At 33.7% G+C, this 25,466-nt stretch overlaps 2 protein-coding genes across 2 annotated transcripts in view; one reads left to right on the forward strand and one right to left on the reverse strand.

Annotated features, from left to right (window-relative positions):
• The first annotated feature begins 1,377 nt into the window (after positions 1-1,377).
• On the forward strand, positions 1,378-15,192 carry podxl (podocalyxin-like). Its single transcript, XM_073838144.1, has 7 exons — positions 1,378-1,748; positions 9,627-10,190; positions 10,509-10,645; positions 10,739-10,768; positions 12,255-12,366; positions 12,520-12,734; positions 12,889-15,192. Exons 1-7 carry the CDS (start codon positions 1,718-1,720, stop codon positions 13,081-13,083), a joined length of 1,284 nt encoding a protein of 427 aa, XP_073694245.1. The 5' UTR covers positions 1,378-1,717; the 3' UTR covers positions 13,084-15,192.
• Positions 15,193-16,610: 1,418 nt separating this feature from the next.
• mkln1 (muskelin 1, intracellular mediator containing kelch motifs) overlaps positions 16,611-25,466 on the reverse strand; it is a 31,043-nt gene continuing 22,187 nt past the window's right edge. Inside the window, exons 14-18 of the mRNA XM_073838081.1 lie at positions 24,750-24,864; positions 22,925-23,064; positions 22,334-22,436; positions 18,785-18,839; positions 16,611-18,663 (exon numbers count right to left, since the gene is read on the reverse strand). Of these exons, the coding sequence (XP_073694182.1) occupies positions 18,542-18,663; positions 18,785-18,839; positions 22,334-22,436; positions 22,925-23,064; positions 24,750-24,864 (535 nt within the window). The 3' untranslated portion in view covers positions 16,611-18,541. The remainder of the gene's footprint in view (positions 18,664-18,784; positions 18,840-22,333; positions 22,437-22,924; positions 23,065-24,749; positions 24,865-25,466) is intronic.

Here is a 25,466-nt window from a genome sequence, read left to right on the forward strand (position 1 = left end):
TTAATAATAAAATAAAGAAATTATTATTATTATTACTATGAGAGAGAAAATATTTATTATTAAATATGATATATTAGTAGTAGTAGTAGTAGTAATAATTATTATTACTTTAATAATAATTTTTTTTATAATAAAATACAGAAATTATTATTATTACTAGTATTACCATGAGAGAGAAAAAATATTCATTAAAAAAGATCATAGCAATAATAATAATATTAATAATAATGGTTATTATTATTACATTTATAAAATAAAAATTAAAATGTATTTATTATTTATTTTATAATAAAATACTGAAAATGTTTATTATTATTATTATTACAGAGGGAAATAATATTTATTATTAACCAATTATATATTATTAGTAATATTATATTCATAATATACAACTGGTAGAAATTGTATATTATATTTATCATAATATTATAGTTATTATAAGGTATAATACATTTAATAATAATTATTATTATTTATTATTATTATTGTTGTTATTAAAACATATTGATAAAATGTACAGTTTTTATTCTTTTATAATAAAAAATATTAAACTTCTTATTACTATGATTGAGAAAATTATTATTAAGAAAATATATATTATTAGTAATATTATATTAGTAATATGCAATATACAACTGGTAGAAATTATATATTATATTTATCAAAATATAATAAGGTATAAAAAATCTCATTAAAGTAGTAAAATATTATTATTATGAATTATAAAATATATTATTGAAATTTAAATGTTATGGCAATGGTATTATAATAAAATACTGAAATTATTATTATTACTATGAGGGAGAAAATATTTATTATTAACAAATAACATATTTGTAGTAATATAATATGCAATATACAATTTTTTTTATTAAAAAAAAATAAAAAATGTCATTATTGTGTTGGCAACACCATAAAATATTTAGAAACATACATAAGTCAAAAATTAGACAATATTATTCATGGGTCTAGCCCATGAACAAAAATGTTTTATTATATTATTAACTATTATAACATTATATTAAAGTTATACAATTAATAATATATTATTATTAATATAATATGCAATATAATTTATAGAAATATATATTAAACGTAACGTAATAATTATTAAAAAAGTAATTCTTATATTATATAATATTATTTATTATTATTATTAAATTGGCCACATCCTTTGATGTTTATTTAAAGATCAGGACTTGACATGCAATACAGTGGCATGCATGATGTTAGACATAACTCGAGAGTAGTATTCATGGGCCAGTCCTGTGCCTGCCCAGCCCTCTCTCTCTCTCTCTCTCTCTCTCTCTCTCTCTCTCTCTCTCTATTGGGTCCCCCCTGCGTGAGCTGAAACATCTCAGACCTGCTCAGAGTAGATCCGCCGTACAAGCGTGACAGCAGCAGCAGCAGCAGCACAGCACGTCACTCCAGACGATTCAATACAACACAATCCGCGCAGCCAAGGAAACACACCAAAACTTTGCCCCCCAAATCCCCAGCCCAGACCCTCAGGGTGGGGTAAGAGCCGCAGAGAAGAAGCAGCGCAAACAAAAGCACTCCTCTTGGCTTTAAGAGTAAAAAAAAATACCAGCTGCAATAAAAGTTCAGATACAAACTCGAGACGATAAGCGGAACCGATCGGGGTCTCCACGTTTTCAGGCAAAACTTTTGGAAAGACACTGAACGGAGCAGCGAGCATCAAACTGACGGACTGAAAATGGCAATCACACGGACAATCATTGTATTAGGTGAGTTTACGTTACGTTTGCTGCGTAAATGTTAATTCAATGTAGCCGTTAATAACTAAAAACGTGATATATAGGTTTATATAAATAGTTTATGTAAGTTTTGTTTGGTAATTCAAACAACTCATTTGAATATAAACGGTTCTTGATTTTAGATATTTGAAAATTCTAATTAATTTATCGTTTAAAACCGTAATGTGTGAGCTTCCTATTCAGTTTCCTTTACAGGAATAGAGATAAGACTTTCAGGTCTCACAGAAGTGGCGATTTTTTAGTCAAAAAGTAAACAATATTGTATTAGAAATTAAGTTTTATAAATGTTTGTAATGTTTATGAAGGCTTGGTGTTTTTCAAACTACATAAAAATCCAACAAGGAACGTTTTCTGAACTTTTTAATAAACATTCTGCCAGTACTAATGTTATTACAACATTGGTTCAGAGTTATCTGGTCGTTAATAAGTTATCAAAAGCCAAAAGCGTTCATTTACGTTGTTTATGGAACGTTTTATGAAAACGTTAACGTTTTTTAAAACATTCAGAGAACGTTCAAAAGTAACATTTTCATAATGTTTGCAACATTCTAAATTTAAACTTCACCTTCGAAAAAAGTGAACATTTTAGTGAAACGTTCTTAGAACATATTTTCGTTAGCTGCGTTTTTTTTTTTTTTTTGGGCATTTCAGACTCTTTCTGACAAAATGAACTAATGAAAAATTCATATCTGAATTCACACCAGCTACTAATCTCTTCAGCATTATGTTTATGACTCAAAAATGGTTATCATAAAACATTTTGCTGACAGCAATTGCTATTCATGTAACCGCACCTGTCCGCATGTGCAGCCAGTCAAAAGTTTTTGAACAGTAATATTTTTAATGTTTTAAAGTCTCTTCTGCGCATTTATTTGATCCAAAGCACAGCAAAAACAGTAAAAATTTGAAATATTTTTACTGTTTACAATAACAGTTTTCTGTTTGAATATATTTTAAAATGTAATTTATTCCTGTGAGTTCAAAGCTGAATTTTTTACATAATTACTCCAGTCGCACAATCCTTCAAAAATCATTCTATTAGTATAATGTTACAAAAGCAAATCAGCATATTAGAATGATTTCTGAAGACTGGAGGAATGATGCTGAAAATATAGCTTTGATCACAGGTATAAATTACATTTTGAAATATATTCACATAGAAAACAGTTATTATAAATATTAAAACAATATTTCAGAATTTTACTGCTTTTGCTCTACTTTGGATCAAATAAATGCAGGCTTGGTGAGCAGAAGAGACTTCTTTAAATAACATTAAAAATCTTACTGTTCAAAAACTTTTGACTGGTAGTGTACATGTAGATGTAACAGTGGCAATCCTCCAAAGAGCTCTGGGAAGTGCAGCATCTGTGCCACTCAAGATTTGTCAGCTGCTTTGCTGAAATTACAAACAGCGACACAATTACAGATGAAGTGCGTCTCAACTCAAGAGGGATGTGAGGGAGGACTGTTATTCTTTAATTATCAGTGCGATGCACCTGCTTGTCCAACATCAGCCTGACAGTCATTAGAAAAGGCTGTTTTGTTTAGCCAACCTTGTAAAAAAGAATCATAAGCATTTTTGACTCCATTTGGTCTCAGTCAGCCTTTTCTAAAGGGTCTGATTAATTGTTTGAAATTGCATTCGAGGCTTTCTTGTAGTGAGGATGCTGTAATCTCAGCTTTTCTGAACTTTAAAGGCGATATTTATAAAGGCTCCCTGTGTGAGTTTTGACGGCTTCATTGTGTTGCATAAGGTTTCCTTTATCCTTTACTGTCAAGAAAGCCTCAACACTTAAATCAGGCAAAATAAACCATTTAAAGTATGCTCTGGCAAGGCTCTGGTCTAGATGCAGCCTGACAGGGCCATCTTACACAAGGCTTGGGAAAGTGCAGAACAATGGGTAGGAAAGTGTTCTGTCAACATCCCTGTTCCCAGGGAAGGTGTGGCACTTATTTCCTCTCTCCTCTGCTTCATTCCTCTTGCGCTACATCTCTCTCAGCCAAATGATCCAACTTCTTCTGATAAAAAAGATTATTCACAGAATGAAGCACTGATTTATATTGTTTAACCATGCTTTTTAAAGACCCCAATAAAAAGCGATATGCGTGGGTTTTCTGTCCTGTGTTGAGGTGTTTCCTGCAAGGGAAGTTTGGGTGGGGTATAGCGGGCTCGTCCCTTTTTAAATAGCCAGTGTAGTTTGCATTAAAGCTATGAACTAGAAGCCAGTGATCCAAAAATGTATAAATCACGGTAATTTTATACCACAATAAAATGCAAGTTTGTATTTGCAATTCTGACTTTTTTTCTCAAAACTGCGAGTTTATGTCTCACAGTTCTGAGAAAAAAAAGTCAGAATTGCAAGATATAACCTCGCAATTGCTAGTAATAAAGTCCAGTTTTTAGGGGGGAACAAAGGAATGAAATGTTTTCAGAATTGTGAGTTTATATCTACTTAATAACTCATAATTGTGTGTTATATAATCAGAATTTCCAGATATTAGGTCACACTTCTGAGAAAAAAGTCATAATTTTGAGATATAAACTCACAATTCTGAGAAAAAGTCACAATTTCGAGATATAAACTCGCTATTCTGTGAAAGCCAGAATTGTGACTTTATATCTCACAGTTCTGACTTTATTTCTCAGAATTACAACTTTATTTTAGATTACAGCGTTTATATATTAATTCTGAGGAAAAAAGTCACTTTTGCAAACTCTAAACTTGCAAAAGTCACAATTTTGAGATATAAACACTCAATTCTGAGGAAAAAAAAATACAGAAAATATAAACTCACAATTCTGAGGAAAATTTGGGATATAAAAAGTCAGAATTGTGATTCTATCTTGCAGTTCTGACTTTATTTCTCAGAATTACGACTTTGCCTTGCAATTCTGACTTATAACTCAGAACTGCTTGTTATGAAGTCAGAACTGAGAGATATTAACTCGTATATTAGCAAATCTGAGAAAAAAAGTCATAATTGTAAGATATAAACTCGTAATTAAAAAAAAGTCACAATTTTGAGATACAAACTCACAATTCTGAGAAAAAGTCAGAATTGTGAGTTTATATCTCACAGTTTTGACTTCATTTCTCAGAATTACAACTTTATTTCTCAAAACTGTGACTTAATTTCTCAGATTAGTGAGTTTATATCTCAATTCTGAGGATAAAAGTGACTTTTGCGAGCTCTAAACTTGCAAAAGTCACAATTTTGAGATATAAACTCAATTCTAAGAAAAAATATATATATAAACTCTTAATTCTGAGAAAAAAAGTCAATTTGGGATATAAAAACTCAGAATTGTGAGTTTATCTTGCAGTTCTGACTATTTTTCAGAATTAAGATTTTATTTCTAAGAATTGCGACTTTATAACTCACATATGTGTGTTATGAAGTCGGAACTGAGAGATATAAACTCATTTTGATCATATTTCAACTATTTTGATCCAACTGTCGCAATGTCCTCAAACTATTAGAAACTATTCATGTACTTAAAACTCCAATTATGATTTCATGGGGCCTTAATATGGCACCAAGAAGTAATGTAATTCCTTGCTTAATGTGGGAGCGTCTTATATAGGAAAAGAGAGGGAGAGACTGGCCTCCGTATCTTGAGATTGCAAAGATGGCCCTTCTGTCTGCTTATTATGTATAACGTCTGCAACTGGCACTAACAAGATCTTCAACTCCCTTCTCTAATCCAACCTCTAACCCGGCCTCCCGTCTCTATCTCTACCTTCACTTTATCATGGATACTTTGGACCATTAACAGCCAATCTTTCTTACCAAGACAAAAAAAAAAACACATTCTCCAGCAGATGAGTTGAAATCAGCTCATCATTATTCAAAAAATGTGGCACTTCAGTCTTTGATACTTCACAATCTGAGTATTTAGTCCTCAAAAAGCCTGATACAGTTCTATTCGTATGCCATAATGACATCCGATAGTTTGTGTTATAAGGAATGCGTTTGAGTCAGGCACATAAATGCCTGCTGACCTTGTTCGGCCTCTGTCCAGCCTCTTTCTTCTGTCCGTCTTTCATTCACTGTGTGCATTTTTATATTCACAGTCTCCCTTCTCACCTCAATAGAGAGGGGTTAGTTGTGACTCAGCTCCATAAAGGAGCCCCCAATCCCCATCTTCCCCACCCCCCTTCCATTGGGCCGATAGGCCTGTTCAGTTACCCCTGAATAGGACACCATCATAGGGAGAGGGGGCAAGCTAGGGGCCCAAAGAGGTCCTGCACACAACTGGGGAGGGGGTGGTAGACGGAGAGTGTGCACGTCCTATTCAAAGTAATTAGTACAATACAATATAGTACAACTTTATTAATCCACAAGAGGCAATTAAGGAACAATTTACAACTCCCCCCTTCTAATTATAATAATTTCAAACTAGATTTCCAAGCAATGGAAATCTAGTCTATTTTTTCTAATCAGGATTGTTTTCTTACTACAATCCTGAGAGACACAATGAATGAGCTCAAAGGAGAAAAAGACTATTTTAGCCTATACCTAAATGCACCTTTGATCTGATACCAGTCTTTAGAGTTAAGCTAAGCTTTCGTTATCTGGGATTGCTGAAACGATACCTCTAGGATTTCAGTGAGAGTGTGGGAATCTGTAGGACAGATATAAGAGCGAATCATATGTCTCTGTGAGGGGTTACCCACAAGTATGATGTACACACAGGTGAAATGTCTGCATTTTCTCCAAACGTCTCTACATTGATAGTGTTATGACCAGAAGCCCTGTCAGTGGGTAATAAACAGACTGCAACTGACAGCAGGGTCAACGAGGGTTAATCCTAAACGATGGAACTAATGGAAACCACGGGGTGATAATGAAAGATGCTAAGAGTCAAAACACCAATCTTACACTTTCCATCACTCCAATAAATGTGCATTTTAAACTTAATTTCAATTCAATTCCAATTAATTGAGTTCTTAAAAACAATGGCCAATGGAGTGCAGTGAAAAGCCTTAGTTTGTGTCTTGAGCGTGCTGATTAGCTATATTTTTGGAGACGCAAGGCTAAGTGATAAGACAGTGATTAGACTGAGGGCTAAATGAAAGACAAGACTGAGTCACCAACCAAAATAAACAGCCTCTCATCACTGCCCCCCATCCCAACAGCAACAATGCCCTGTTTCTACAACAACCACTACTGATTATTCTGACATCCCAGTGGGTCAGGATTCACAAGATCTTCATCCTGGGTGGCCAGTTCTGATAAAAAGCATCCGGAACAACGCAAACAGTTGGAATTAATTGTGTAAATGTAGGAGTTAAAGTTATGTATTACATAAATGCTGCATCCCAGTTTGCCTACTTATACTACGTCCTTAAAGTATGTACACTTTTAGTGCAGAAAAAGTATACAGGTTTGGGACATTCTACCATGTCATAGAACTGCGTCTTTAAGGGACCACTCTGTAGAATAGTTAGACACACTGTCCCTACAAACTTGCCTGTCAATCATCCTGTCACAGTAAACATCATCCAAATTTCATTTCATTTAACTTTCTACTGTACTGGAGAGAAAAGAAACCCATGAAAGACTTACTTTATTTAAAAAAAATCCACTATGAGGGCTGCCATTATTTCAATGACGTAAAATGGCTGCACGCAGTGAGCTACTCTCACTACCTATTGCTATTTTTACCGCAACACAACTTAAAATAAAATACTGATACAATGCCACATTGTACGGCTTTTCGTTGTAATTTTCAGTCAAAGGGCAACAAGAAAAGTGAAGAAAAGTCTTTACTGCTTTTCCTAGCGATAAGAAGAGGAGAAAAGAATGGAAAGATGTCTATGGATGAAGAAAACTCCCTAAAGACTTACGTCTTTGTACTCTCTACTTTAGCCCTGATGCCTTTAAGGCTTTTAGTAGACCACAGCTACTGAAAGAGCTCACAAATGGCAGAGACAAGAAACGCTAGATGCCATCCTGGATGCCGCAGCCACTGAAGGAGTTTCTCAGCACGGATTTAATACTCCTTGTAGGAAAAATTGATGGTACTGCATTTGGTTTAAGCCTACACTTACATCCATTGCCACCTGTACACTCTTTCAGTAGCTGTGGTCTACGTATTAGTATTTTATTTACCGAGTTGTGTATTCTGAATTGTGTTGCAGTAAAAATAGCAACAGGTAGTGCCAGTAGCTTACCGAGTGCAACCATTTCACTTCATAATGGCAGCCCACATAGTCCAAAATATGTATAAAATGATGACTTTTTAAATAATGCAAATCTTTCATGGGTTTTCTACTACATACTTCAGTAAGAGACATCATACATGTCATAATACCCAGGGTTTCCTTTAAACCTCTATTTAACTGTAGGTCGCACAGATCTGCTATGTTTGTAGTTTTTAATGCTTTTTATTCATGTTTGAACTGAATCCTTCGCCAAAGCACACACTTTAAAATTCTACATGAAATACTATGATTTGGAATATACTTATTCTAATTTCACATACTATTTAGTATTGGGACGCAGGTAAAGTCTTGAACTGACTGAAAAAAGAAAAAAAAAAAAAAAACAGTTGCTGTGGTGTCTAGAATCAGCCAGCAATGTTTTAAAAGAGATATCTGCTTATATTTGTTTTGTCTTTCTTTTTCTGCACAGGATTTAATTTGTAAAATAATAGCCAAGCATCTTTAACTCTGATAAATGTTGGGTCAGTAGCTAGAAATCTGTCAATTACCAAATATATAATTATGAACTTAAGAGCCGCAAGATAAGGAAAGGCTATTGTTTTAAGCCTCAAGAGACTATGAAGCAGATTTGGACACCATTGTTTTGGCATCTGTGGTTCCGCCCATAACAGTAGGTGTGTTACTTCCTAAGTTATTGTATGGAGTGTCCTGTCCAGCTCACTAAAAACAGACATAAACTCCCACTATGATGTGACTTCAAGACATTATAATAGCAACATGAGGTGCATAAAAACAAAAAATAAAACATAAAATCAAAGATTGACCGAATTCATGAAGCTGGTTGGGAATAGTAACATACTTGGCAATAATAATTAACAACATGTTTGTTTTTCGAAGGTTGTCTGACACCTCAAGAGGAAAGGAAATAGCTCCATGCAGTTGAAGTCAAAAGTATACACCTTGCAGAATTTGCAAAATGTTAATTATTTGACCAAAATAAGAGGGTTCATACAGAATGCATGTTATTTTTATTTAGTATATTGACCTGAATAAGATATTTCTCAAAAAAGACATTTATATAGTCCACAAGAGAAAATAATAGTTGATCCTATTCAAAATACTGCGTTGCTACATGAATGATCCACAGCTGTTTTTTTTTTTGTTTGTTTAGTGATAGTTGTTCATAGATTCCTTGTTTGAAGAAGGAAAAATGTTGCATTAATATATTTGAAGATCAGGGTAAATTTAACTTATTTTGTCTTCTGGGGAACATGTAAGTATCTTCTGTAGCTTTTGATGGGCAGTACTTAATGAAAAAACATATGATATTTAGGGAAAATAAGAAAAATGTACACATCCTCATTCCGTTCAAAAGTTTACACCCCTGGCTCTTGATGCATCGTTTTTCCTTCTGAAGCATCAGTGTGCATTTGAACCTTCAGTAATAGTTGCACATGAGTCCCTCAGTTGTCCTCAGTGCGAAAAGATCTCAAAATCATAACATTGCTGGAAAGAGTTCAAATACACAAAAACGCTTTAATATTCTATAATATTCAAAAGGATTTTACAGCACTGCCACTGTGTATCTAAAATGCTGTGTTATAGCAATTGCACACTTCTGCAAAGCAGTATTTTCTTACATGCTTTCTTAACTGTCTGTTTTCCTTATTCTTCATAGGCGTCCTCCTGCATAGTATGCAGTGCAATGCTAATGATGCAACCTCACCGGGTTCCACTCAATCCCCCTCAGTGGTTCCCACTGCACTAGGTTCCACTAAACCCACCGATCCTCCCACCACAAAACATTCCCCTACAACTATCGTTCTTTCCACACTATTGGATACCACTAAAGCTGCCACTTCACCTGCCCAATTGGAGACCACTAAACCTGCCTTGCCACCGGATTCCATTACACCAGCTGCTCAAACCACCACACCAGCTCAGACTACCACATCTTTGACATCTTCTCAACAAGAAACAACCATGGCTAACCAAGGCCCTAACCCAACCTCACTGACTGTTCCCAGCACAATCCAGACCACAACAATTACACCAACCACTTCCAACGCAAGCCCTGCTACTACAGCCTCCAACAACAGTCCTCAAAATACACCTGACCCTGTCATCACATCCAATCCCAACCAAGGGACCACCAACTCAAATAGACCTACAACCACCATTTCTACAGAAGATAGCACCACCCAACTCAGGTCTACACAAACACCAGCTGTTACCAAAACCTGTGAGTATAGTACAATCATAACTTCAACAACAATTGAAAATTTATAAATAGAAATACAAGAAAATTCTGTTATTATTTACTCACTTTCATGTCATTCCAAACTCGTATGACTTACTTGCTTCCACTGAACACAAAAGCAGCACTTTTGAAGAACAAATAACGGTCACTATATGCATTGAGTCTTCAAAATATATCCTGCTGTGTTCAACGGAAGCAATAAAAAAGATTTCAGAATGGCAAAAGGGTGAGCAAAGGATGACAGAAAGTAATTTTAGTTTGAACTATTAAAAAGTTTCACCTTTTCATGTTATTTTTCAGCTCCAGACTCCAAATCTACAGATTCTCAAAGTGTTGGGACAACAGAAGCACAAACAACTACCACCTCAAACACAGCAAGCCCGATAAATAATAAAGATACTACAATTAGCACCTCTACTCGCCCCCCAAATTTTAATGTAAAATACTAACCTTCATGTTTTTATCTTATATATTGTTTACATTCTTGATGCTGATACTGTACATGATCTTGTTGATTTTCTCTTCTGCAGAATACCTTTGATCTAAGCAGCAGCACTAAGGTGAGTACATGAATGACAATAACAATCTCAAACCCTAAAAATGTCTTATTATTTCTATTGGTTGTTTAACAAAGATTTCCACTGAGATGACAAGAAATACTGTACCATCACTTTTACCCCTATCCCACTCCTACCTTTAAAACACTTCAGTCCTGGAAAGCTCATTTCTGTCCTAAAATTCACTAAAAAGTCAATATCAAGAACCTCTATAAACTCTGAATGTATAAAGACATTATTAACAATATATAAGACATTGTTATTAGGAAGTCTGTTTCTGCCAGTTTTTTTTTTTTTTATATGCTACCAGTCAAAATATTTTGTAAGATTTGTAATGTTTTTTAAAGAAGTGTCTTTTGCTCACCAAGCCTGCATTTATTTGATACAAAGTACAGTGAGAACAGTAAAATTGAAATATTTTTACTATTTAAAATAATTTATTTCTATTTGAATATCTTTGAAAATGTAATTTATTCCTGGGATTTTAAAACTGAATTTTTAGCATAATTACTCCAGACACATTATCCTACATAAATTATTGTAATATTCTGATTTGCTGCTTAAAAAAAACATTTATTATTATTATTATGTTGAAAACAGCTGAGTACAATTTTTTCAGGTTTCTTTGATGAATAGAAAGTTCAGAAGAACAGCGTTTATCTAAAATAGAAATCTTTTGTATCATTATAAATGACTTTATCATCACTTTTGATTAATTTAAAGCATGCTTGCTAAATAAAAGTATTAATTTCTATAATTACTTTATAATTAAAAAAAAAAGAAAAGAAAAAGCATACTGACTTCAAGCTTTCGAATAGTATAATGTATAATATTACAAAAGCTTAAATTTCAGATAAATTATGATTTTTGGATCTTTCTATTGATCAAAGAATCAATAAAAAAAAATTCTTGAACAGCGAAGTAGCATATTAGAATGATTTCTGAAGGATCATATGACACTGAAGACTGGACAAAGGATGCTGAAAATTTAGTTTGAACACAGGAATAAATTTCATTTTTAAATATATTCACATCAAAATCAAATAATAAATAATAAAATATATTCACATCAAATAAATGCAAGCTTGGTGAGCAGAAGAGACTTCTTTAACAACTTTAAAAATTTTACTTTTCAAAGGTAGTGTAAACTAGGAAAGGTTGAAAATGTGAGATATAAACTCGCAACTACGAGATGAAAAGTTACAATTACCTTTTCTATTTTGTATTCCATGAAGGAGAAAAAAAATTATACTGAGTGACAGAACTTTAAGATGTAAACTGAGGAAGACGTCCGAAATCTCATACTTTTTTATCTCACAGTTCAGACTTGCTGTTACCTTTTTATTCATTTTTTTATTTCTTAGCAGAAACAGGCTTCCGTACTAAACAAATTGAGCCAGAAAACAATTTCTTGGTCCTTAAAAATTCGTCAAAACATGCAGTCGAACATGGAGTGCAACCATTATAATTTTTTTTGTTGTTTGCACAGGTGAGCATCGCACAAGAAGCCTGGAAGATGCTGGGTCAGAAAATGAACGGAACTTGCAGGGTGATCTTGAAATTTCAAGACAAACAATTAATTGCAACATTTACAATTGATGGTGAGGGAAATGTCACGGCGTCCAAATAGATTAAAGCCTCATATGGAGGATCCACTGGATTCTTCAGTGCCTGCCATATTATGTTCAGTTATCTTTAATAAGAAAAAAAAATTACTTATTTCCAGAGTAATTCACTTCCTTTTCCATTTACAGCTGACCAAACGATAAATCCAGAAAGCTATAAAATTTCAGAACAGCCCAGTGGAAATACAGACAATAATACAAAGGATCCAAACAATAAAGCAAACACGGACACGATGCCAGACACGCTGATCGCCATCTTGGCTTCTTGTGGTGCTTTGGTGCTCATTCTGTGCTGCTTTGCTGCGTACTGCAGTTATCATCGCAGATCCTACAGGAAGAACCAGGTAATGCTCAATTCTAAACACAAAGATGAATCAGAAATGCTTGCTTTTCTTGATACGGGCCCTACTTTCAATAAATTCATCTAGGAATGATGAATGTTCTGAATGATTCAAGTTAGACTGTTTAACATCCCAACATGTACTTCTACCTTGACAGCAACACCTGACGGAAGAGCTGCAGACGGTGGAGAACGGTTATCATGACAATCCCACACTGGAGGTGATGGAGGTACAGCCGGAGATGCAAGAGAAGAAAACGACATTGAACGGGGAGTTCAACGACAGCTGGATCGTCCCCATAGACAACCTGCTGAAAGAGGACATACCTGATGAAGAAGACACACACTTGTAATGGCATGGAAGGTTGAATGGAAACCTTGCTGCTCTCATAACGGTAGATTGGGATCGGCTAGAAGGTAGATGGGAGAAAGCAGAGATTGACATAAAGACTATCAACACACTATCAAGACAATGGTTTCATTTGGTGCCTGGATGTATATATGCTGTAATTCGGTAGCTGAATGTCAAGTATGTTCTATGAGTATGTTATGAAGTAGCAGAAAAGGTTCAAGTTTTGTGTGTCACTGTGTGTGGGAACAGGGGGAATTGTGTAAATGGAATGTCAATGCACAATCTATGGCCTCCCTTTGTGCCTTAAACTTTTCTCCAGCACACTTAAGATTGCGTTTCAAAACCAATAGTTTGCTAATAAACAATTGAATGAACAAAATATTAAGGTAAATAAATATTAGGTAAAGTAGCACACTTCTAATTTAAAACAGATTCCAATTTTTAGTATTGAATGAAAAAAGAATTTAGATTTGGCTCACCATCTTGGAACTTTTTTCCTCATTGGACTGCATTTTCCAAATGTGAACCTGCCTTAGAATTTGGCCAAAATAAGGCATCGATTTCACTGCCTTTGCATCGAGAACATGCCTTATGATGCTGTATCCATAAGCAATATCAGGGTTAAGTTTCACATTTATCCACATTATACCAGTCAAAAGATTTGACAGATTTTAATGCTTTTAAAGAAGTCTCTTCTGCTCACCCGTCCTGCATTTATTAGATCCGAAGTACAGCCAAAACCATACAATTAAAAAAAAAAAAAAAATGTACAATTTAAAATAACTGCTTTCTATTTGAATGTATTTTAAAACAATTTATTCCTGCAATCAAATCCAAATTTTCAGCATCATTTGTCCAGACTTCAGTGTCACATGGTCTTTCAGAATTCATTGTAAAAGGCTGATTGGCTGTTCAAGAAACATTATTAGAAAGAAAGAAATTATAGAAATTCATACTTTTATTTTAAAGGATGCTTTAAATTGAACAAAAGTGATGATAAAAGTTTTTTTATTTCAGATAAATGCTGTTCTTCTGAGCGTTCTATTCATCAAAGAAACCTGAAAAAAATCTACTCAGCTGTTTTCAACATAATAATAATAGATGTTTTTTTGAGGAGCAAATCAGAATATTAGAATGATTTCTGCGGGATCATGTCACTGTTACATTTTAAAATTACATTTTAAAATATATTACAGTTTTAAATAGTACAAATATTTGAAAATGTTACTGCAGGATTGGTGAACAGAATACTTCTTTAACATGAAAAAACTTTTGACTAGTAGTGCATATTCAGTGATATGGTTTCTGACCAGTGAACTTCCGTTATATATAAAAATCATGTTATTGAAAGAACAGAATTGTTGGAGCATAAATTATATCACTACAGAAATATCCATTGCTTTTCCCATTACTTTTTGATACCCAGAAAGGACTGTGGGAACCTTGTATTATTTCTTAAGAATGTAATTGTTGCGCTTGTATATAATGCTTATTTTTATGCTTCTTATACAAGTTGTTTGTTTGTTTTCTGTTTTAGACAAGATTAACACTCATAGGCACTAAATTACACTTCGACCAATGGATAATTCATCCTGGTAAATTAGACTCTGGGTCAAAAGTATGTGACCCCCATGATTAGCAGAGCACCACTCATGTCTCTGTGTTGGTAATCATGCCAGTATGAAGGTTTTTGGTTTTGTCAACCTGAACCATTTGACACTAAATCCAACACAACTCACTTACATTCTTAAAGTGTAGTTACAGGTATTAAATCATAACGCGTCAATGTCTTTAATCAGAATGTTCAGTTTAGTATTGATCCCCTTTTTCTTTGGGGATGTTTTATTTAATTTCTTTTAATGTTGATTTCACCAAAACATTTTTTTTTTTCAATTATTGTATTTGCATGCACTACACCAATTTTCAATATAAGGGATTCACTGCTGTCTCCGTTTAGCTGTTGTACTTCCACCAAAGTATTAAGGTTGAATTTATAGTTGTATTCTGTATTTGAAGTCAGTTTGCTGCTGTGTGCAAACGACAGGGGTCTGATACACTGGAAGCTGCATCTCCGTCAGATCGGATGGGGATGGCCATGATTTCTAATATAAATAAAAAGTTGTTTTTTTTTAAAAAAAGTGTGTTTTCTTAGGTAGTTGACATAACATGCGGAGTCACTTCATCTTAAATGATAACAAAAGGTTTGGTGACTAAGATTTTCAAATGGTTTTGAAAGAAGTTTATAATATAATTTACAACTTAAAATAACATTTTATACAGTTGAAGTCACAAGTTTACATACACCTTTGATAGATCACAACACAAATGTATGGTTGCTCTCTTGAAGCAAAACACACACAGTTTGCATTTGAGGATCCTCAGATCCTTCACCTTGCAGAATCTGCTAAATGTGGGTGGAGTGCAAACTCTTTGAATTTGATGATTAGTGTAAACTTATTTTGTCTTCTAAGAAACATGCATCTTCTGTAGCTTCTGAAGGGCAGTACTAAATGAAAAATATATATTTATAAATAAGATCTTCATTCTGTTCAAAAGTTTTCACCTCCCACTCTTAATGTATGGTTTTACCTTCTGAAGCATCAGTGAGCGTTTGAACCTTATGTAATAGTTGAGTAGTCCCTAAATCCCTCAGTGTGAAAAGATGGATCTCAAAATCATACGGTCATTGTTGGAAAGGGTTAAAATACACAAAAATTCTGGGAAAAAAAAACATTATGTGGGACCTAAAGGATTTTTATGAAGAACAGCAGGCATTTTTACTGTTCAGGACAAACAAGGGACTCATGAACAACTATCACTAAACAACAACAACAACAAAAACAGCTGTGAATCATTTAGGTAACAACACAGTATTAACAATCAATGTAAACTTTTGAACAGGATCATTTTTATAAACTATAAACTATAATTTTCAGGTCAGAACTAGATTAAAAAAAATAACATGTATTTGGAATCCCTCTAATTTTGCTAAAATAACGCAAACTTCTGATTTAATTGTATATTTTACATGTATTCCTGTGATGGCAAAGATAAATTTTCAGCATCCCCTGCTGAAAAAAACCCAGCTAAAACCAGCCTAGGCTGGTTGGCTGGTCTAAGCTGGTTTAAACTGGTCTCCCAGCCTGGCCAGGCTGGTTTTAGCTGGTGGTTTCCCAGCCTGAACAGCTAAGACCAGCCTCACCAGGCTGGAAAAGTGGCCAGCGTCATTACTCCAGTCTTCAATGTCACATGATCCTTCAGAAATCATTATAATATGCTGATTTGCTGCTCAAGCAATATTACTTCCAAACATTTTTTGAGGAAAACCATTACACTATTTTCAGGATACTTAGATTAGAACATTTTTTTTCCCTTCACGACCCTGGTGAAAAAAACAGCTAAAACCAGCCCAGGCTGGTTGGCTGGTCCTTGCTGGTTTAAGCTGGAAGTAGCTGGTTTTAGGGGAGTCTCGAGTCAACGCTAAGTTTTATAGGTCTACGTTAAAGGAAGACCAAGACGATTTTTAAGAAAACTTGAACAAAATACAATCTTTATTCTTTATGTACATTACATACAATGCAGTTCTTTAATAGGTTCTACACATTCATGAGAGCCACAGTGTAGTGCTGACATCTCAATGCGCCTGGGGGGGCTCGACGAGATGAGGATTTCCAGGAGAGAGAAAAAAGAAAAAGTCACTTCATCTCTGACACTGCAGAAATGTACACCGAAAGCAAGAAAACGTATTTGGCATTAAGTGCGACAAAAAGTCTCCGGTTGTAAGTGTCGTCCATCTCGCGGATCCTCGCGTTTTCATTCCTATTTTTTTTGTTTGTTTGTTTGTTTTGTTTTTTTAACTTTCTTCCTGGCACAAAGACAACGCTAAAGCTACAACAGGCAAAAGTAAGCCCTGGATTCTGAATCATATACATCCTAATTGCTTCCACGCCAGGAAAGAAATAATCTGGGAAATCACAAAGTAGTCAAATTTCTGTTCCACGGTGCGCCGTCAGTGCATCTCCACAGAGCCTAATTACAGCTAATACTGAGTTCGGGGAATTGAGATATGACACTTGGGAGGACACAATCAGCAGGGTGAAGCTTAATGTACTGTCCCAGGTTCTTTGAGCCTTTGGTTTCTGCGTGGGCGAAGCCAAAAAGACAGCAAATTTAAGAGCGATCCAATTACCGGAACATTTTTGTGCAGGGCTAACACTTCCGAATCGTGCACAGAGCCACAAATAACTGCTGTTAAACTAACACTGCACAAATGGAGACCGAGTTAGATGTACAGATGAACTATATGGAAGACTATCCTCCAAAATATTTTCACCTATCCAAGATTGTAAACAACCTGGAAGCTCGTACGGAATGAAGGGCACATATTGACAGCATAGAGTGAGACAGAACGTAAGACATGACATTCAGGGCTCAAGTTCACCAAGAAATAATTAGAATAATATTAATAATATCATTAATAAATAGAAAGGGGTCTCTTCTGACTTCGGGTGGTCCCAATAAGGCTCCTTTGAGTTGGTACCAGCAGTATGAACTAGACTATAATGAGTTCAGACAAAAGCAGCCTCGACCTGAAGTAAACAGCAATCTACACTTCAAAAAATCTGAAATCATCCGCATCTTCAGTTTGTCTAATTGCAGCAAAGTGTTCGCTAAGTGTATAAAGTACAATGTGTTGCCATGAATGATCATGTGCTACTAACACACAGTGGAAAACAGCTCTTGTGTACCTAAATGTGTGCATTACACTTGAAACATGTCACTAGAGCAAATCTTACCTTTTAAGATTATGGATGAGAACTTAATTATGGGTGTTTCATCATTATTAAAAAGTCAAAGAAAGCACTAATATATCATGGCAGCATCCAATAGCAGCAGCAGCAGCAGCAGCAGCAGGTTTAGATGGAAGCCAGTGCTCATTGACAGTGAACAGAATTGATCTCAAGAGGGCGCTCTGATCTTTGCCTACGGCCTCCATCTGTGCTTGTCCATAAAAATGTGATTTAAAACAGCAAGGCATAAAGGAACCCATGCTGATCACAGTTTATAAATCAAAACCACCCCTGATGTAAACTGCTTGAACCTGTATGAAAGGAAATTTAAATGCTAAAACTGAAATTACGCAGACATTTGTTTAAAAAAAAAAAAAAAAAACGAAAATTTGGCAGATATGCAGATATTTAAACCTAATTCTGACACCTTTTTAAAATAAACCCAAAGATAAAAAAGCACAACCCTGGCGCTCCAGAGTAGAAAATTATATTTCAAACATTTTAAATAAGTCTCGGTGATGTTTAAGTGGCATTATTTCTGTGAGAGAAAACACAGTTGGTGGGCACGGCACACCTCGGGTGGAAAATGTAGAAAAATAACTTCTGTTTTGGGTGGGAGGAGTCTGAGAGGTCTAAAGAGGGGTGTGGTCTATTGTGAGAAGGGCGTGGCTACAGGGTGATGAGGTCGACAAGGTTACCCTTGGGCGGGGTCATATTGTCAGGGAAGAAATTGACGAGCGTGTCGAACAGCTGCGTGCGCTGGGCATACGTCTGATCCACATCTGAAAAGCCTGTGATGGAGAGAAGAAAATTATTAAGCATTAACGCACTAATTATTATATTAGAGTAGCTTATGCGTTGATTTTCACAGTTGTAGTAAAAGAACCTGAATGGAGGACAATCATCGCTCACCTAGAGGAATGAAGTCTGAGCTGGATTTGAACAGAGCGGAGGGCAAGAGCTGGAACTACAAGAAACAAACACAAAAGGCACATTTATTTATGGGGATTTGTACAATTTTAGTCTAGCATTCAGGACTCAATTACATGAGACTTTGCTTTAATTTAATTTAAAATTCAAGTAAATGCACAGACTAACTCAATCAACACAGAAGTTCAAAGGTTTGTTAACTAGTTCACTCCAGAATTGATGCTCATGTCTTTTGAAACTAAGGTTTTTGAGGAAAACATTGCAGGATTTTTCTCCATATAGTGGACTTCAATGGTGATCAATGGGTTGAAGGTAAAAATGCATGACTGATTTAGGTAAGCAACATTGCACGTTTCCCCGAATATCAATCCGGCTGCAGTGTGATGCTGATTTCATTCAACAGTAGATCAATAAACAAAAAAATTAAAATTAAGCAACTTACATTTTAAACACAATATTGACTGTTTTTGCTCAATTTCGTATGAAAATAGTTGCAATCAAAGCCACAGTAGAACTGTTTGTGTCTCAGAGCAACACAGCAGTGTTTTGTCACTGAATGAATCCACATTTTTGAACAAGTCAAATGAATCAATGACTACGTTTACATGGACACCAGTAATCTAATTAATGACCTTATTCTGAATAAGACAATAATATGATTAAGCTGTTTACATGAGTTGCTTTTAGAATATTCCTTTCATGTTCCCGTTTTACATGTTATAGTACATAGATCGATTAATGACACACATTACGTCCACACTTCCAAACTTGAAGTGGCTCTGGACATATGCAACAATTTTTTTAGAATGTGTGAGTTAAAATTTGCCGTGGTCGCATTTCTGCTCCAAAGCGTCTGCTCCATACAGCGAGCGTTTCAGAGCCAGTCAGTTTTTAGGGGAAAAAAAAAAAAACACGCAAGTCGAAAAGCCAGTTTAGTTTTACTTTTTTGTTTGTTTGTTTTCATTTTGAAAACCCTGTTATCTTTGCCGTTTACCTCACATTACGCTTTGGAGGCTTTCTTTTATTTATTTTTTATTAATTGATTTGGTTGCTCAGTGTTTGCACGCCCTGTAATAAATTGTTTAGTCGGCATATAACACAGCATGCGATGGAGTCCATGCCTCGTCTTATTAGTTTTTGTTAATAAATGATATAAGCTGGTTTTATTTTATTGTTGTTATGCTGTTTAATTAAAAATAACAAATCCATCTTTTAAAAATTTGTTTTAATCTTAAAATTGATAGGTGTAGCCTATATATGTTAGCAAAACCAAGATCATGAATTCGATAGTAAAATTAAAAAGCATCCTAAGACATTCAAATAGCGGAAATCCCGTTCACAAAATTAAAATCACAAATAATACTAATGAAAAAGAACGGGTTGAATGTTATCTACGTTTCCATAAAACTATAAATTATGATAACAGACAAATCATTTATCAGCAATGAGCATTGATTAATCCCATGTTGTAGCAAAAAATAAATAAATAAATAAAAATGAACCCAAAGTATAAGCACGTGCGACCAACTGAGAGCATTAGCCGCGTTCCAGGCAATCCGTAACCCGTGTTTTTCCAAACTTCTACCCGTGAAAGTGCACTGGAAAGGCAATCAAACCCGTGAATTCCCACCCCTGAACTCGTACTAGATCGACGTACTCCCAGTTCCTATAGTTACATCCCGCGAAACAACAATAAAGCCTCTGGGGTGCTGTGTTTATGCGAGTGGCACACGGTGGAAAATAGATTTTAGGACAATATAAAGTTGCAATGAAATTATTAATAATATAGCTAAAACTAATAAATGATTAGCGTGACTTGCCTGGAACGCTACAAAGACCTGAGTCGTAGTTTGAAGATATGATTTACGAGCTCAAAAACCTGCCTGGAACGCAGCATTAGTGTGTATCCTGTCACAAAATGTGGCGAAAAGTCCTACACAAGGGGAATAGTGTGATTAAGGTGTGTACATGTCTTCCACAATGCGACTAAAATAGGAATACTCCACCTGTCTTAATTCGATTTGTGTTTACTCCGATTATGACTTTAGTCGGATTAAATTAATAAAAAATCTCAGTTTACATGGATGCTTCTTAATCAGAGTATTATCTTAATCGCATTAAAATCGGAATATTGTTGTCCATGTAAACGTACTCAATGATTCTGTAACCCATTCAATAAAAACAGTTACCTCTTTTCTGAATGAATCAGCAGTTTGAACAAATCTGTTGAATGAAGGACTAAATGATTCACTCATTCAAACAGGCATTTGGTTGGTGGCTTGGTTTCATATTTAAAAGTATCACTGCATTTTCCCCAACATTTCTTATTTGCATGATCAAAAAATATTTCAAACATTAATCCTATAAAATATTTATGCATTTGCAATTTTGCAGTGTAAATGCATTTATGGCACCTCGACTTCATCAAACAGTCTGCGTAAATACATCTAATGCCACTTCAGATGCAGCTTCTGTTTCTTCTGCAGTTGATACTGATTTCATTTGAAAGGTAAGAATTAATTTTTTTTAACTTTTTTTAACAAAATTAATTAAAACAATGTAAGATTTTGATGTAAAAAAAAAAAGACACATTTAATAAGGTTAGGCGAAAAATTACCATTTATAAACCTAATGGGAAATGACATCTGTTTTGTTATATACAGCAACTCCTTATCACTTAATTGTTCCTTCTACCTTTTTCCAGTCACAGAGCACTTTATTATGAGAGTTGTTTAAGTGAGAGAACATCTGTAATTTAGTCCAGATTTTTTAGAGGTCACGCGTGACCAAAGTGACTACGCAATGTGTGAAGTCGAGCATTTGTGGTTTAAAAGTATATAAATTACACTATAATATAATATACAAATTATTTAAAAGTTAAGTTAAAAAGCAAAAACATTTTTACTGTTGTTAAGTTAAAAAGTCTGAACATTTTAGTTACAATTAATAATATAATATAATATAATATATAAAATACAAAAATTATTTAAAAGTTACGTTAAAAAGCATAAACATTTTTTACTGTAGAAACCTGGAGTTAAAATAAAAATAAAATAATATAATATAATATAATATAATAAGGTTTTAAAAGTTAGGTTAAAAAGCAAAACTTTTTTTTATTGTAGAAACCTGGAGTTAAAATAATATAATATAATATATAGAGAGCTGTTTAAGTGAGAGAACATCTGTAACTTAGTCTTAGATTGGGGGAACTGTAATGTTTAATAATTTTTTTAATTATGTAAATAAAAGTTTTTTGCATTGAAAAAATACGGATTAATTTGTATATAGAAAGAAAATCAGAGTTTGCAAAAATCGGTATCGGCAATTTGGACCTGCTGCATTGAAGTCCACTATATGAAAAAAATCCTGGAATGTTTTAATTAAAAACCTTAATTTTTTTTCGACCAAAGAAAGTAAGACAAAACATCCTGGATGACACGGGGGTCAAATTCTCAGGAAATTTTAATTTCTGGAGTGAACTAAACCTTTAATCATTAAATGTAACCTTTTTTTAATGAGAGTCCTGACCTCTTTTGTCTCATCGGGGTCGCTGTGGTCCACGGTAAGAGACAGATCATTCTGTAGATATTTCAGTGCATTCAAGGGCTCAGTCTGAGCCTTCTCCTCAAACCTGCAAACACACACAAGACAGTAATCAAAATGAGGAGAGATTTGTATTTCAAGGTACACTACTATTGCATTAAGTAAGCAAATATGGCCAACAGATGGCACTATGTGAGCAGAAATTGCTTGCACCAATGGAAAACTACTACTGTAATTTAATCACTAACTGCAGTGCTGCATGACACTGCAATTACATAACAATACATCTGGGCCCTAGTGGTTTACATTGAGATCACAGCAAGATCATGTTCTTCGTGTTAACATTCAACACAAACTATTTAACATGGAACAGATATCTAAACATTCTCCTAGCTCCTTTTGGAAACGGAAGGATCTGACGTTTTTCTTTGGCATTAGACAGACAGAGACCAGACTACCTAATTAAGTAAACATTATTCTTGAGCGCAATTTCCTAATCAACATCTGTGAAGTCAGAGTAATCAGTGTGCAGTCAGTAACCAGGTTTTTTGTATGCATTTGAAAGCATATTTGTACCTGTATTTGCGAATGAGGTATTTGCAGTGTCGAAGCAGATATTCTTTGGAAGGGCGGCACAGCTTTAGGGACCAGAAATCATCCAATCTCATTTTGGGAGAGCTGGACTTTCCTGGGTTTCCACCGAAAAGGTAATGCACCTGTGTAGTATATCATCACATCAATCCCCTGCTAATTGCTTTGATTAATCAGTACAGCAATTAAGGAAATTAGTGTTTTATCAGCTCAAGCTGTCAAAGTGCCTGAGGTAAATATAATTCATATTTAAATGTCTCTACAGGTCACAACCTTCTCATTTGAAAGCTGTTGCATCTGGTAATTTGCAATCATTTTGGGTTACAGAATCATTATCAGCCTTTAAAAAAAAAAAAAAAGTAAAGATACACAATAGACCAGATACCTCTGAATTTTGAATAATCTGGTAAACATTAAGACTTATTAAGACTTCAACAGCCTAATATTATATAAACACTACATTATTACTATTAATATAAAAATAGAAACATTGTAATAATTTTATATTAACAATTTTATAATATTACATTAATATTATATATTACAATACATATAAAAAATTACAAGATTATAAGAGTTAAAATGATCACAAATAATATAATATAATACAATACAATATGATATAATATAATATAGAAATTTAAAAGTCAAAAGTATTCATATTTTTTATGTAGAAATCTGGAGTTAAAATTAACACAATTAAAATTACAATATAATATAATATAATATAATACAATATAATATATTTTAAAAGTTACGTATAAATAATTTTTACTGTAGAAACCTAGAGTTAAAATTAACACAATTAATATAATATAATATAATATATTGTAATATAAAATTAGAAATTACTTAAAAGTTAAGTTAAAGTCTAAATTTTTTTACTGTTAATAAGTTAAAAAGTCTAATCATTTTAGTTAAAATTAATAATATAATAACATAAAAATGATTTAACATGTATAAACATTTAAAAAGGAATTTAAAAAGTATAAACATTTTTTACTGTAGAAACCTGGAGATAAAATTAATATAATATTAGAAATGATTTAAACGTTAAGTTAAAAAGTCTAAACATTTTAGTTAAAATTAATAATATAATATAATATAATATAATATAATATACAAATTATTTCAAAGTTACCTTAAAAGTAAAAACATTTTTACTGTAGAAATCCAGAGTTAACACAATGAATATAACATAATATAATAGAATATATTATTAGAAATTATTTAAAAGTTAAGTCTAAACATTTTTACTGTTTTTAGGTTAAAAAGTCTAACTAAAATGTTAATATAATATAATATAATATAATAATAGAAAATTTATTTAAAAAGTATAAACTTTTTTTACTGTAGAAACCTGGAGTTACAATTAATATAATATAATATAATATAAGAAATTATTTAAAAGTTAAGTTAAAAGTCTAAACATTTCAGTTAAAATTAATAATATAATATAATGTAAAAAAAATGTAAAGTTCTGTTAAAATTAATATAATATAATATAATATAATATAATATAATATAATATAATATAATATAATATAATATAATATAATATAATATAATATAATATAAAAAGGATTTAAAAAGTATAAACATTTTTTTACTGTAGAAACCTGGAGTTACAATTAATATAATATAATATAATATAATATAATATAATAAAAATTATGGATTATTGGGTTGAAACCTACAAACTTCAAGTGATCAGGTCAGATCATTAAACCAGCCATTCCTAAACCACACCACCACATAAACGCTCAATTCATATTTACCATGGGTGTGGAAGTAAAATCATCTACATTACCTTGTGCAACTCGTCATAGACCAGCTGATGAGCAAAACGAGGACAAGGTTCCTCTTCCTGCAGGGCCTTAGTGGGGTTCTCCTTCACCGCCTGGTCATTCTTATAAACACATGACCTGCACAAAAAACCCAGCATTAGTCTTTCATACTCAACTGTGCACACTGTCCCAGACAAGTGTACACACACCCACCCACCCAAATCAATTCAAATAAACAAAATGACACAAACCAGTGCGCCAGACCCAAATGAAACAACGATTTTTCAGACGCTGTAAGCCAACTGCTTCAATTAGCGTACAGAACAAAGGGTTCTTCTCCCCCAGTTTAAGTGCAAAGCACATTTAACACACACACACGCATGCAGACACATGCAGTCAGACCCACACGCAAGCAGAGAACGTTCTGTTCCTGTTTGATGGTCACCAACTCCCTTTCTGAAGGTCAGGCATGCTTTTGAAATACAACTTTCGCCCTGGTTTTATCGAATATATGTGAATGCACACGCAAGCAGAGAACAATTTATTCAAGGTGTTTTTGTAGGATGCATTTACTCTCATCAATGCACTGAAAAGAGAACACACAGTCCAGGAAAGGAAAGAACATCTTTTTTCATCATAATTGAAGATTGTCTTCCTTTCAAGAGGTGTATGACAATTTAAAATCTCAGGAATTAGGCTCCTGAGGCATTCTGTGGATTACTGATGCAGGCGGTCCTCTG

This window comes from Garra rufa, chromosome 4 (assembly GCF_049309525.1).
Source record: "Garra rufa chromosome 4, GarRuf1.0, whole genome shotgun sequence".
NCBI lineage: Eukaryota > Metazoa > Chordata > Actinopteri > Cypriniformes > Cyprinidae > Garra > Garra rufa.

Excerpts from the sequence above, each read along its gene's own strand:
- podxl (XM_073838144.1), top strand. The coding sequence starts at position 1,718 with ATGGCAATCACACGGACAATCATTGTATTAG. Across the intron at positions 1,749-9,626 it reads ACGGACAATCATTGTATTAG|GCGTCCTCCTGCATAGTATG; the intron begins GTGAGTTTACGT and ends TATTCTTCATAG. Across the intron at positions 10,769-12,254 it reads ATCTAAGCAGCAGCACTAAG|GTGAGCATCGCACAAGAAGC; the intron begins GTGAGTACATGA and ends TTGTTTGCACAG.